The following is a 13,301-nucleotide window of genomic DNA, read 5'->3' as shown; positions in this document are numbered from 1 at the left end:
AGGGAAATTTCCCAACCCAGGGATGGAAGCCTCGTCTCCTGCATTGGCAGGCAGATTCTTTACCACCGTGCCACCTGGGACCCCCAATCATCCTCTAGTACTCTGTGTTATTTCCACATTTCTTTCACTGCCTTTCTCCTCATTAAAAACACAAGTTCCATGAGGCAAAAGGATTTTGTGTTTCTTACTGGCACATAGTCAGCACTTAATAAATATTTGCTGAATGAATAAATGGATGCATTCCTCAGCTTTACTCTCCATATTCATTTCCTGAATTCAAGATTCATCCGTTTTTAAGGCTTGTTCTGATGCCATTTTTCTAAAGACTCAGACTGGACTGATCTTTTTTCATACCACATGGGCTGGAAAAGGCCACCAGGTCCTAGATAGTGACAAGGTCATCCAGTCTCCTAAGAACAAGTCTGCTACAAAGATAAGCACCTTGAAGGCTGGTGGGTACGTCTTTCATACTTGACTGGTGAGTGGTTTCCAAGGAGTTTAATTTAGTCAAACAGGCTCCAAAAGACACAAACAGTCCAAGCAGCAGACATCCCAAGTGGAGGCTAATCTGATTGTCCTTGGTGCCAGTACATTCAAATCTGTCATGTGTGGCCAGCCTGCAGTCATGTGGCACCGGAGGGGCAGCTGTATCAACAGGCCCCTCGCGGGCCCACACACGACGGGGCCGGAGATTGAGTTTCAAATAAGGAAGGAGGAAAAAATGCGTAGGGGAAGGAGAAGGAAAGCCCTTTGTACAGAAAGGAGTTGCTAGCAGGCCTGTGTAGAGCAGATCCTACAGTCGGGGCTGCGTTCTTAGAAAGCTGCACGCCCCTGCTGTTGTGTAATCTCCACTGCTGGCTATTTGCTCCTTAGCTGGGCGTGCTGGGAGGCCCTTCCAGCAGGTGGTAGAACCTGACACTTTGACCAGCTCCACCCAGACACAGATTGCCGCAGTGTCCTTGGGAACAGTGTCTGTTTTGTTGATGATCAAAAAGCCACATAATAAAAAAGCCATTTTCCGAGTTTGTGGCACTGTGTGTCCTCTGGGTGACAGGCGTCCCCCAGGAGGAACAGTCAGTACATCTGGTTCAGGCCTGTGCTCCCCGTTAACCAGTTGTGGAGGTCACTCTACATCTCTTAGGCCTCGGTTCCTCAGCTGAAAAATGAACTTTTTAGCTCCCCTGTTGCCTGTAACCTTTCTGGAGTTGCTGGAGACACATAGTGGAGAACCCCACACAGGCTGTATGTAGGTGAAGTAGGCAACACAGAACGGCCCAGAGCAAGGGGTGATGATACTCAAGATGGTAATAATCTTCTGGCACTGCGGTCAGTGGCCCAGCAAACCCCTCCCACTGGACCCTGCCAGCCTTCCTCCCTGAGGGAGCCCTGTCTCACCCGCCCAGCCTTTGGGCTGCAGAGCCCAGGTGGCCACCCTTCCCTGTTTGCCTCCCTCTGGCCCCTTCTTTGAGTCTCCCTCTCACTTCTGTAATCAGCTAAACCAACTCAATCTTTACTGCAGTGGAAAAGGGCTGGGGACAACTTGTATTAGGCATGCAAGGCGCTTACTCTTTCAAAAGGTTAAGGCAATGGTTGTGAACTCTTGACTGGGTTTCAGAAGTGGACAGGATCCCAGAGAGGAGTGGCAGGGATGGGGAAGGGCTCAGGGCGCTCCCCTGTTTGAGCTTGACTCACCTTTCACAGCGCCCTGACCTCTGGTGTGGAAACTGGCACAGTTAATTCCGTGTCACGTGTTATATGGGGCAGGTTACAAATAGCACGGGGATTAGCAAACCCATCCCGAAACCGCCTGGTTCAAGGGCAAAGTTACCAGTTTAATTCCAGCAAATCATTAGCGACTGAGAACTGGGAAGGGAGTTCGATGGCAAACAGGGGCTGTGACCATACGTGAATCTCGGAGCTAGGACGGAAGGCAGGGAGGACCCTTATCTCCCACACTAATGGAGCGCACGTTTCTGTGACCTGGTATCTTTGTAACCTGTTCGTCCGGGCGCTCGCGGTGAGAGGCTCGCTCCACTGACCCCGGCCAAGATCTCCGGAGCGGCAGGAGGGCCACAGGCCACTGGGTGGACCGTCGCAGAGGGCGCAGCGGCGGAGACCTGGGGACCCCTGCCTAGGCGGCGGTCAAGCCGAAGAGAGGGGCAGGAGCTGCCCTTTTCCCCCACTCCCAGCCCAAATTCTGGGCTCTAGGCCCGGAAGGGAACCGCCTCCTACACGCCGCCCGGATCGCGACCGTCGCCTTGTGACTTGGGACAGCCAGGAGAACCCCAACTTCGGCCCCCTGCCCGAGGGCCACAGGCCAAGGAGGTGGCGGCGGGGGGCACTTTTCCCGGATTCCTTGCGCGCACCGGTACGGACGCGGAGCCTCCCGGGCCCCAAAGCTGCCCCTCACTCTCCAGCCCGGAGCCGGCGCGCCTCTGGCCCGCAAGGGCAGCACCCGGCGGCGGCCAGCTCCGGCCAGTCCGCCCGGCCCGCGCCGCTGCGCCCTCCCCGCACTGCGTCCTCTGTAAACACTCCGCGCCCCGACGCGCAGGTGGGAGAGCGCGGGGCCGCCGGGCGCCGGCCAGGCCGCGGGCGGGGGCGGGCGCCGCGCTCTGCCGGGTGCCAACGGCCCGTGCTGCCAGCCGATTGCCGGCGCAGGCAGCGCGCTCGCAAGACCGAGCCTCAGGTAAGCGCCCCGGGCCCCGCGCTCCTCCGCACCCCTGGGGACCGCGCTCTGCGGTCGCGGGCCGAGCGCTGAGTTTAGCGTCCAGGCGGGGTGCGCGGAGCGGCGCCGCGCGGAACAGCCGCGCTAAACCTGCTCCCGCGGGAGCTCTGGCGCTCGAAACTCACAGAGCTCTTTGCCAGGAAGGGCTTTGCCTCTCTTTGCGTCAGCCCCCAAACACAGCGCTTTGGACGTGGTGACCCGCTGCTCATTTGGAAATGTCCTTGGCAAACAGCGTCGTGAGGCGGATTTGGCTTTGGGGAAATGCAGTGTAGGCTGGTATTTGGGAAAGGTTTACTTTCCTATTACTAAAGATATCTGTGCCACTGTGTGAGCGTATCCGTGGTCGGGGGTGGCGGGCAAAGAGATGGACGAACTACTCACGTGCTAACTTGAATGGGGGATTAACTACCTATGCCAAGTACTTAGTCCATTAGTCCATGGAAAGGAAGCTACACATCCAAATTTAGGCTTTACTAGTATTTGGGAATTTTCCTTAAGGCAACTGAAGCCTTGTGACTCACATCAAACTCAAAACACTACCCTACAATGAATTGATAGGGCTTTGTAGCAAAGTCACCCTTCATCTGTATCTCCAGACCAGCAAAAGATATTACAGGATTCAGAATCTTTTTGTTTTTAACTTGGGCAATACTTTCAGTGTTTGTTTCAGCTTAATTTCATCTTCATAAATATAGTTTGTCCAAGTGTAAAGTACAAACTTGTTTCCCACTTCTATTTCCCTCTCACTCCAACTTCCTTCTGATTTTATCTTATTTATTCCTGGAAAAGCACTTCCTAGAATAAGATCAGCCCTTTCCTTTCTTTACTGAAACTGACGCTACTTGCACATGATTTGCGTTTGTCAAGATGGCCTTGGCTTTAGGGACTCAATCTCTAGCTCTTTCATGGGATCATGGAGGCAAGTGGCATAGAATATGTTTCAAGTTTTCTTTCTTTGAGTAAGTGAATATGTTCTTCACACTGGGGTTGTCTTTTTGAGTGCCCTGACTAGAAGGGTCCTGGAAAAATATTCCATTCATTAGCATAAGACAAGGTAACTGGCTGATAAAGTCAGTCTGTATAAAGTAGACAACTCGTGACCCACTGCTTGGGGGTACATTTAATATAGGAGACCTTTGAAGTACAGGGCTCGGGTGGTCTTGTGGAAGCTGCTTTCCCACTTGATTTCATGGATACTCTTTCAGAGTCAAAGTTCTCTCGCTGTTTAGTGTTTTGTAACTGGTGATTTTTATCAGCTGCATATTTTTAATGGGGCCGAAACTTTTTGTGGAAGTGGGTGGCCCCATGAAGGAAGGGGAGCAGGAGGCCACCGGCCCACCTGGGGGACAAGGTCTACGTGGCCCACTGTGCCAGACCCCCCCAAGTCATCTGAGACCCTGTAACCAGACCATCAGATTTCAGGGCAACCCCAGTGTGTGCCTGTTTGAGGTCTCAAGACTCACATTTTGACAGAATTAACTTAATCTCTCCCAAACTCACTGTGTTCCTGAACCGCCTTCGCCTTCCGTTGAAACTGTTGAACTTGGGTCTTCTGTAGATGGAGCCTTAGAATAAAGCCAGGAATGGAAAGTTGCTGCAGTCTAAAAGAGGAAATGGAAAGTTAATTACTGAAGGAGAAAATTTACCCACTTGGAAATGCTCAGAGCAGCTGTGATGAAATGTAGGATGTCAATAAATCAAAACAATCCGTGTGGTTCTTCCTTCACTTACCATTGTGTGTGTGTATGTTTGGCCTGGTGAAGTGAGTCCATAGGACTCATAACAGGAAAAGCCACACCCAGTTACTTTTGTTGTATGGCTTTTGAGTTTTCAAGATACTCTTAGGTGCCTGGCAAATGCATTTCCCCTTCTTACATATCTTTATAAAATTACATATTCAGGAGTTTCTGAATGCTAGCTCTTCTGACTCATGAACCAACTCATTGTTCTACGGTGTATCAGTTCCACAAAGTTGTTCCTTATGATTTCATCCTAGTGTGATTTTGGGAAAAGAACAGGGCGGGTCAGGAACACCTGTAGCCCTTTTATAATTTGGTGTTTGGTTATGTCTGCAGAGCTGCTAAAACCATCGAAGGGAATCCATACATCCCACCCACCTCGGGCAAGGGGCCTCTCCTGGCCATGTCTCCTGCAGCCGCTGCTGAGCCAGACGGGGTCCGGGGAGACAGGCATGTCAGCAAGCTCATTTTCTTCCTTTTTGTCATCGGTGCCATCCTGCTGTGCGTGGGAGTTCTGCTCTCCATCTTTGGGTTCCAGGCATGCCAATACAAAACCTTCCCAGACTGCAGCATGATGCTGAAGATCGCTGGGCCCGCGTGTGCCGTGGTTGGGCTGGGGGCTGTGATCCTGGCCCGCTCCCGGGCACGACTTCAGCAAACTGAGGAGCGCCTGCGAGGCAACAACCAGGCAGACTCCGACCGACCCTTCCTCTGTGGGGAGAGCCGCCAGTTTGTCCAGTGTCTCATCTTTGGGTTTCTGTTCCTGACGAGCGGTATGCTCATCAGCGTACTGGGCATTTGGGTACCTGGGTGCGGCTCAGACTGGATGCAGGAATCACTGAATGAGACAGACACAGCTGACTCAGAGCCCCAGATCTGTGGATTCTTGTCCCTTCAGATCTTGGGTCCCTTGATTGTGCTTGTGGGATTGTGTTTCTTCGTGGTCGCCCACGTTAAGAAGAGAAGCAATTTGAATGGGGACCAGGATGCTTCTGAAAGTGAAGAGAGACAAACCCAGAGCCTGGAGCCCATCCAGGTGACCGTAGGTGGGTCGCTGTCTTTCCTTTGCTTGTTCATATCACCGTGGCTGCAACATCAAGGCTGCTTTTGGGTCTGGCCTAAATTCTCTCTCTTCGTCTCTGTCCTCTGTCTGTCTGTCCTTCTCTCTCTCACACACACACATAGATGCACACAGACACAGTTCTGCCTCTGTCATTATCCCCGTAAGAATCACTCAGCACATCCTTTCCTCCCAGCAAAACCCTATTATTTAACAAAAGCATCAGGACATTGAGTTGTGACCTTGACTGAGGTTGCAGGGCAAATAAAGAGGACAGTGAGAGGTCGTGAGGCTACCCTGGGAGCCTTCTGTCACCTAAGGGACCTGCCACGTGACCCTGTTTCCCTGTTATTCTCACAGCAAACTCTTATGGCACTTCTGGTTGTTGAAAACGTGGGTTCTCATCACTGGTTATCCTTGACTGGCTGCCCTCGGAAGTCCTTAACTTCTCCTGGCCTTACTTTGTGTTCCTGTAAAATGAACACTGCACTTCTGAGTTTCCTGCCAGCACTGACATTCTAGGATTCTGAGTCTGTTGCAAGTCCATTGGTCTTCCACGTTTTGGAGGAGTCTTCTCTACTCTTGTCCACCTTATTCTTCATCTTCTGTAATTTTGTCCTTGACTTCAGGGTCAGGGCAAAGTTTGGGAGCAGGGGCATAGATACAGATGAAATGTGACTGCCCTGGTCACTTCTTTGCCCTGTGGGATGCCCAGAGATTCCTTTTGGGTCCCCCTGCAGAAGGTCAGGGGGTCCCGGGGTCAGGCCCGCCATGTCCCGGGGTCAGGCCCCCACAGAACCACATCAGGAGCTCTGGTCTCACCTTCACACAGAAAGAAAAGCCCCCATCGCTGCTTGTTTTTGCAAATCGCTGTTTTATTTCAGTCTCCCACCGTGAAGGCACAGCCTTAACATCTAAAAGGCTGGGTGGGCAAAGGGGATTACAGAGCAGAAACTGTGGAGGGAACAGGGAAGAAGGGAGCTGTTTCTCGTGGGTGAGGCTGTCTGCTGAGCCGGCAGTTCTCACTGGGAGGATTCCCGGGGCTGTGGGCTTTGCATGGTATTGGCCTCAGAGAGGAAGGGCGGATGGATTTATAGATGATCATTGTGTTCCGTCAGGGTTGAAGCTCCCAGCTTACTTAATTGTGCGTTTATACACTTATGGTGACATCAACACTAGTTATTTGTTAATAATTGCTAACACACATAGAGCTCATTCTTGGGCCAAGTAACGATCTAAGTGTTTTAGTGTGCGCTCTTCAAGAGCCTGTTACGTGAAATTCATCCATGCCCTCAACAGTCCACTGTGGCAGATACTTAGTGTCTCCATGTAAAAGATGAAGAAACCGAGGCTCAAGGATCCCAAGTAATTGGCCTAAGGTCACAAACTAGCAGGTTGCAGAGCCAGGATCCTAACTGAGGCGGTGGGCACGCATGTGCTCACATAGGCCCTCCCAGGACACTTGCTGTAATTCTATTTCTGCAGGCTTCATCCTTCACCTGGTGTCCTGAGTCATTGTTAAATGATGAAAAGGCTCACCCAATATTATAGATGCTCTTAGTTCTTTTGGGGAACACAGTGCGAGCCAAGAAAATATACTCGTGGGACGCTCATGTTCTTCCACTTAGGTGGGGGTGTATTGAGTGTGCCCTTTGGGTTTACTATCAGGGAGTTTGGGGGTCCAGCCTTACTCCTGGTAACTGGAATCAGGGGGAACTGGGGGCAGAGCTGGAGCAGGGGTGTGGTGATTCCTGAGCATTTCTGTCCTGATGTTGGCACTGAAGAGTTTAAAATCTTTTCCATATAACCATTTAAGTCCTATCAAATTTGTGAAAATCTGGCACTGTAATTCACTGTCTTTCTCTCCTTTGATATTATGGAATAGGGTTTACATCTTTAGAAATCATGCCTTTTAGCACAATTGTTAAGACTCTGGACATTGTCTGTCAGTGGTCAGTTCTGCCTTATGAGGGAAAGTGAGGGTGATATGAGGCAAATCTTATCCAAGTGCCAGAATTCAGCTCTTCCCAGAACAGAAGACAGAGTAGATAAACCAGATGCACGGTACGCGCTGTGGGCACACCTGGTGTTGGGCCCTGGATACACAAGCAGGTGACCGGTCAACCCACAGAGGACAGCAAGTCCTGCAGGAGAAACCCCATAGTGAAAGGGAGCCAGGAGTTTCCCAGGGATAGCAAGAGGGCTGGGCACAGACCTGGCAGAGGGCTGGGTAAGCCTTGGAGATGGCTGGAGGAGGAGTACTTCCTTGTCTGTGTTTGATAGGTGATTGGCCTACTTTGGAGGCTTATTTCCAGCTCATTTGTCCTGCAGTGTGTAATTAAAGTGAACACTCAACCTACCTTCCTCCAACCTACCAAGACCTTCTGAAAAAATCAAATGAGAATCCCAAGACAACCACCACTGTTTTTCGAGCTTCAGTTAGCCACGCATATTTTAAGCTCCAATTGCCATCTCCTTGCAGAAGGAGGGGTGGAGTTTATGCGTTTTCTGCAGGGGAGGCATTTGAGGCAACAAGGGGGAGAGCGGAGCCACTGGCCAGACGGCCAGTTGGGAGTGTTTCTTCAGACATGCAAACAGGCACCACTTGCTGCTGGGTGTGGAGAAAGTCCCTCTGAGGGTGTGTGACCTCTGAGAGAGCTTGTTCCATGCGCAGCACCGTCTTAACCCCTCACATGAATCTGGTCCTCCTATCTGTCCTCTGAGGCAGGTGCAGTTACTGCCTGCAGTTTACAGATGTGGGCTGGGGCCTGGAGAGGGCAAAGGGCTTGTTTCGGCCACGCCGGGTAATAACTGGCGAGTGGAACCCCGGTCACTTTTGAGAACCCTGCAAGCATCAGGACTGCCACGTAGAAACCAGTCTCCTCCCTGAAGGGAAGTAAAGTCCTTTCCTCCTTCCTTCTTCCTGAGCTGTCATGTGGAGTGGCCAGCTTAGCAGAGGTGGCCCTCAGACCTCTTCATAGTGGTGCCGCCACGTCTAGAAGGTTCTGGGCAACTCATCTAGTACATTCTGAGTTGGAATCTGAGCTTGTATCTGGTCCCCTGTTCCCCTCCCCAAAACACAGGAATGTGTTCTGGAGTGAACAGTAGCAATAAAAAATGCAGGGGGGAGAAAAACCCTAGCTTTGAGTTTGACTTTCTTTGATAAAGCTTGGAAGAAACATTGGTAGATAATAAAGCTCAGCAAGAATGGAAACCACATTTGTGGAAATAGGGATGAGGGATATATTGTGGCTGTGCCGTCATTTGTCCAGAGGCTGAAACTGCATTTGAGGAGCAGAGGCGCTTTATCCAACAGCTGACTTTTGAAGAATTAAAACTGTAAGTGGGAAATAAAAACTTGACGGCAGTGGACATCCCAGGGGAGATAAGGAACATTGTTAGCAAACACTGGCCAGAAACGCTTTAGCTGAGACTTGCTATGAAATGTAGGCTGTTTTTTTAATATGGTAAAAAAGATATAACCTACAATTTACCAATTTAATCATTTTTAAATGTATAGTGGCATTCGGTCCATTCACCATGTTGTACAGCCAGCCATCACCATTATCAATTCCTGGAGGTTTGTTCGTTACCCTGAACAGAATCTCTGCCTCCATTAAACTCTAACTCTATTTTCCTCTCCTCCAGTTCCTTAGTGACCTCTATTCTCTGCCTCTGTAAATTTGATAGGCCCACTTTTCAATTCTGCTGTTCTGACCTTTGCTATAGATGGGCCAAATGTATAATTAATGTCTTTAGCTCTTGCTCATTTGCTTACATTTATTACTCATCCATCTTCAACAAAATGTTGTGTTTCCTTAGGTGATGCCGTGATCATATTCCCACCCCCTCCACCACCTTACTTTCCTGAGTCTTCAGCTTCTGCAGCTGCCCGGAGTCCTGGGACTGACGGTTTGCTTCCAGATGAAAGCCCACCTTCATATTACAGTATTTTTCAATCTGGGTAAGATTCTCCCTTTGAACTGGAAGTGTAGAAACATTGAACCTTTTCAGGCCTATGCCTGTCTTCAGGCCAAGTCAGCTTTATGCTGTGATACAGGTGAAACCATCAAGGAGGAGTATCTATTTTGCTGACATGATGTCAGAATTATCATCTTAATATTCACAGTACCTTCCAGGAAACTTTGGCTAGCACATAAGTTAAAAATTATAAGCATGCTTACGCCAGGTTCATGTGAAGCCTTCTCCAGGCATCTGTATGCGCTTGTAGCAGAACTGGGTCTCAAAATGCTGGACCACCTGTCAGCCAGCCTGAGCGCTGGACCAGAACTCGGGAGGCCCCTGCTAAGTTAGGCTGCTGTGGACTGTGGGAGGTGTGGGGGTCCCAGGAGACCCCCAGAATGTACAGAGGTTCCGATATCTAATGGGGATACTTGAGTGACTGACTGAAATCAGCCTGCACCCGGCCTTGAGCATGCCAGTCTTTTCCCCTCAATTTTAAGTTGTTCCCTGGGCCTCAGAGTCTTCTCAGACTGATTGAAGAGAAATGTTAGATTCCCATTTACATCCCCCAGGCTTCCCATATGTCACAAATTAGGAGGCCTGCCTGGAGTTACATTAAACAGTATAAATGTGAGTGTTTTTCCTTGAGGCAGAGGGATGCCATTGAAGGCTGAGGAGTTACAGCAACGGAATGCGAGCAGTGGTTAGCTCAGCTCCGACTGGGGAAAGGCTGAGGGCGGCCAGACCATTTAGGAGGCTGACTCATGATCATGGACAGGCTGGAGGTAACAGGAGCCTGGGACTGTGGTGATCAGAAAGGGAGGAGCAGGACTTCTTGGTGGTCCAGTGGTTAAGACTCTGTGCTTCCACTGCAGGGGTCGTGGGTTCAATCCCTGGTCAAGGAGCTAAGATTCCCACATGCCGTATGGTGTGGCCAAATTAAATAAAATGATAGAGCATTTCCTTAAAAAAAAAAAAAAAAGTGGGGAGGAGGAGTATGGGAGGGAGTCTGTGGTGGAGGATGATGGGAAAATCAGAGGTTGTGATGTCAAGGGTGAGAAACAGGGACAGGGGAGGTCCCTGACTGAGGAGGATGGGAATGGGCTCGTATAATCAGGAGAAGAGAATGTCTGGCTTGTGGTGGAAGCAGAGCAAGGCCTGGGCCTTGGAGGGAGACTGGACGGGCCAGAGCTTGGAGGGAATTGAGGTCCTGGAGATGGAATGGCCAAGAGGCAGCTGAAACCAAGAGGTCAGAAGCATCAGAGACCTGTGGAGAATCCACGGGCAGGGAGGGTATGAAAGGAAGGAGTTCTGAGAAATGCCAGGGCTGGTGAAGGCACTGTACCTTCCCAGATGGGAACCCAGGGTGTAGGAAGTGAAGGCAGGATCGCTGAAAAATCTCCCAGGACAGAGCAGCACTCAGTGAAAATTGACTTTTGAGATGCGCATTTGTTAAAGGCAGTGAGAAGCAGGACCCAAGAGATTGCTAGGGACCTGGGCATGCTAGGGATGAGTGCTGCCTTACCGGGTCGTTCATGTTTTAGGATACACTCTAGTGCTCCAGACTGGGTGGTGAGCTGGAGATCCGACCAGGGGCGAATGCAGGAGTTGCCCTGAGTGGATGAAAGGGAGGTTAGGTTCTGGAATTTGGAGAATTCTGTTTGTGAATTCTTTTCTCCAGTGATGAATTTCACAGAGATAAATAGATAAATGTCTATTACTGCTACTAAAAACGACTCCCGTTACTATGCCAGAGTCTGGCTTTTCTTCCATTTCCTTATATCATTCTCATAGTTCCTTAGAAGGTAGACATTGCCATCACCCCCATTTTACAGACGAGAAAGCTGAGGCTTAGAGATCAAACAGCTCAAAAGCAGCAGGGTGGAAGTGTAGATGCAGGTCTGCCCTTTGCTGGAGCCCCTCCATTAACCAGGATGCCTTCCCAACTCCCTTCAAGCTTTTGGCTTAATGATTTAATTTTCTATTTGCATACGTTTGTCTCCCTTATGTTAGCTGTCTCCAGATGAAATAGCAGAGAAGAGTAGCTGTGTGTGTGTGCATGTTCTTTTTGGAAGGCATCTATATGTTTGTGTGAATAGTGGCTCCAATGGTAAAGTGTCTGCCTACAACGCGGAAGACCTGGGTTCTATCCCTGGATAGGGAAGATCCCCTGGAGAAGGAAATGGCAACCCACTCCAGTACTCTTGCTTGGAAAATCCCATGGACGGAGGAGCCTGGTAGGCTACAGTCCACAGGGTCGCAAAGAGTCAGACACGACCGAGCAACTTCACTTCACTATATGTTTGTAGCCTTTGTCTTTTCAATGACAAGGGGAATGACAACAGGGATGAAACTGTCTTAATATTACAATCAGCGCTAAGGACAGTAAGGAGTAAGAAATTAAAACATATCTACGCAAAATATATATGGGAAGAAATTACTCTAGAAGCCCTTGCAAATGCTTCCAAATGCATGTAATTAAACATGTGAAAAGCACCTGGTATTGAAGCGTGATGACTGATTTCCTCTTCTCCCGTTCACGTTCCCTCTTCTTCTTCATAGGTCCCCAACTCCTGAGGGCCAAGGCGCGGCCTCTGAGAGAGATTGTGAATTGATATATACTATTTCTGGGACCGCTTCATCCTCTGAGACCTCCCACACGCTCCATCTCTTATCTGAACTGCCTCCCAGATACGAAGAAAAAGAAACTGCTACTACCACATCCTTGTCTCCATCTTCTGAGCCTTCCCCGCCATGAACCATGGACTCAAATTCAATTTTATATAGAATCAATCACTATTTTATTTAATTTGTTTTCTAATAAAAAACACAGTAGCATCAGCTGTGTCCTGACTTCTTGGAATAGCATAAAAATTAGTAACAAACCTTCCAGATTAAGCCGTCAGTGCTTTAGACCACGGGAGAGGCAGAGTGCCTCCAGATGGGAACTTAAGCAGGTTCTCTCACTGAGACCTACTATTCCGGGAGACTGGTGGGGATTTGTACTGGGGCGTGGAGAGACAAAGGCTCAGAGAGGCTGATGAACTTATTCAAGGTCACATTGCTTCTCAGCGGTGAGGTTAGATGTTGAACCCACCTAGCTGGTTTCTGAAAGCCAGGTGGATATCTCTACCCTGTGCTGTCAAAGGCCAACCAAAAGCAGTGGTTAATGTTTAGCTTGGCCCATTGGGTTTCCAATGTTAATTGCTTCTGGGGCAGGGAAACCAGATTACTCTCATTTATTATTTCTTCCTCTTCTTCCCTCTCCTCTTTCTTCCTCCTCTTCCTATTCCTTTTTTCTTTTTTTTCTATTTGAAAGAAGGTAGTTAGGGTAACTAGGTAATCTACACTGGGGCAGTTACCAACACACTGATGCCTGAAAGCTGTCTTACAATGATGTGACATTTTGGAGAAGAAATTTCTTGGGACATTTTGGTAACTAGTTTCCCCCATAGAGATTCAGGAAGGATGTGTCTTTCTGTATTATAAGGTGCCCAGCTGTCTGCACCACCAGCTTTTATTCTTATAAGTCTATTGCTGAACAAAAACACTGGTATAGTTGGGTACTATAATAGATATTTATTCAAGATATAAACCTTAAACAATAATCACTAAGTATTATCGATTTTACCTGGGAAAAACTTATTTTTAGAATTGAAAATTTGTAGGAACTTAGCATTTTTGTTAACAAAATTTGATGTAGCAACAATGTGAACTTTTTAATGCCTTTTACCACAAGCCCTTTCTACCATAATCCCCATAAAAATCAGTATTGTCCAATATTTAAGTGCCTGAAAGCAGAATTTAAGGCGTT

The 13,301-nt window shown here is 49.0% G+C and overlaps 1 protein-coding gene across 2 annotated transcripts; it reads left to right on the top strand.

The window, feature by feature from the left end:
* Positions 1–1,799: 1,799 nt before the first annotated feature.
* TMEM171 (transmembrane protein 171) lies at positions 1,800–12,328 on the top strand. Of its 2 annotated transcripts, none has more exon segments than NM_001014951.3 (4): positions 1,800–2,368; positions 4,801–5,510; positions 9,347–9,488; positions 12,050–12,328. In NM_001014951.3, coding segments are annotated over 3 exon segments (981 nt in total). In that variant the 5' UTR covers positions 1,800–2,368; positions 4,801–4,867; the 3' UTR covers positions 12,246–12,328.
* The last annotated feature ends 973 nt before the right edge of the window (positions 12,329–13,301 follow it).

The sequence above is a fragment of the Bos taurus genome, chromosome 20 (assembly GCF_002263795.3).
Source record: "Bos taurus isolate L1 Dominette 01449 registration number 42190680 breed Hereford chromosome 20, ARS-UCD2.0, whole genome shotgun sequence".
NCBI lineage: Eukaryota > Metazoa > Chordata > Mammalia > Artiodactyla > Bovidae > Bos > Bos taurus.
Note: the sequence above shows the minus strand (reverse complement) of the source record. Positions and strands in the feature narration are given on the sequence as shown.

Bases quoted from the DNA above. Each gene is read 5' to 3' on its own strand.
- TMEM171 (XM_005221413.4), top strand. From the start codon at position 4,868: ATGTCTCCTGCAGCCGCTGCTGAGCCAGACGGGGTCCGGGGAGACAGG. The intron at 5,511-9,346 runs GTGGGTCGCTGT...GTGTTTCCTTAG, and splicing joins GCCCATCCAGGTGACCGTAG to GTGATGCCGTGATCATATTC. The intron at 9,489-12,049 runs GTAAGATTCTCC...TCTTCTTCATAG, and splicing joins TACAGTATTTTTCAATCTGG to GTCCCCAACTCCTGAGGGCC.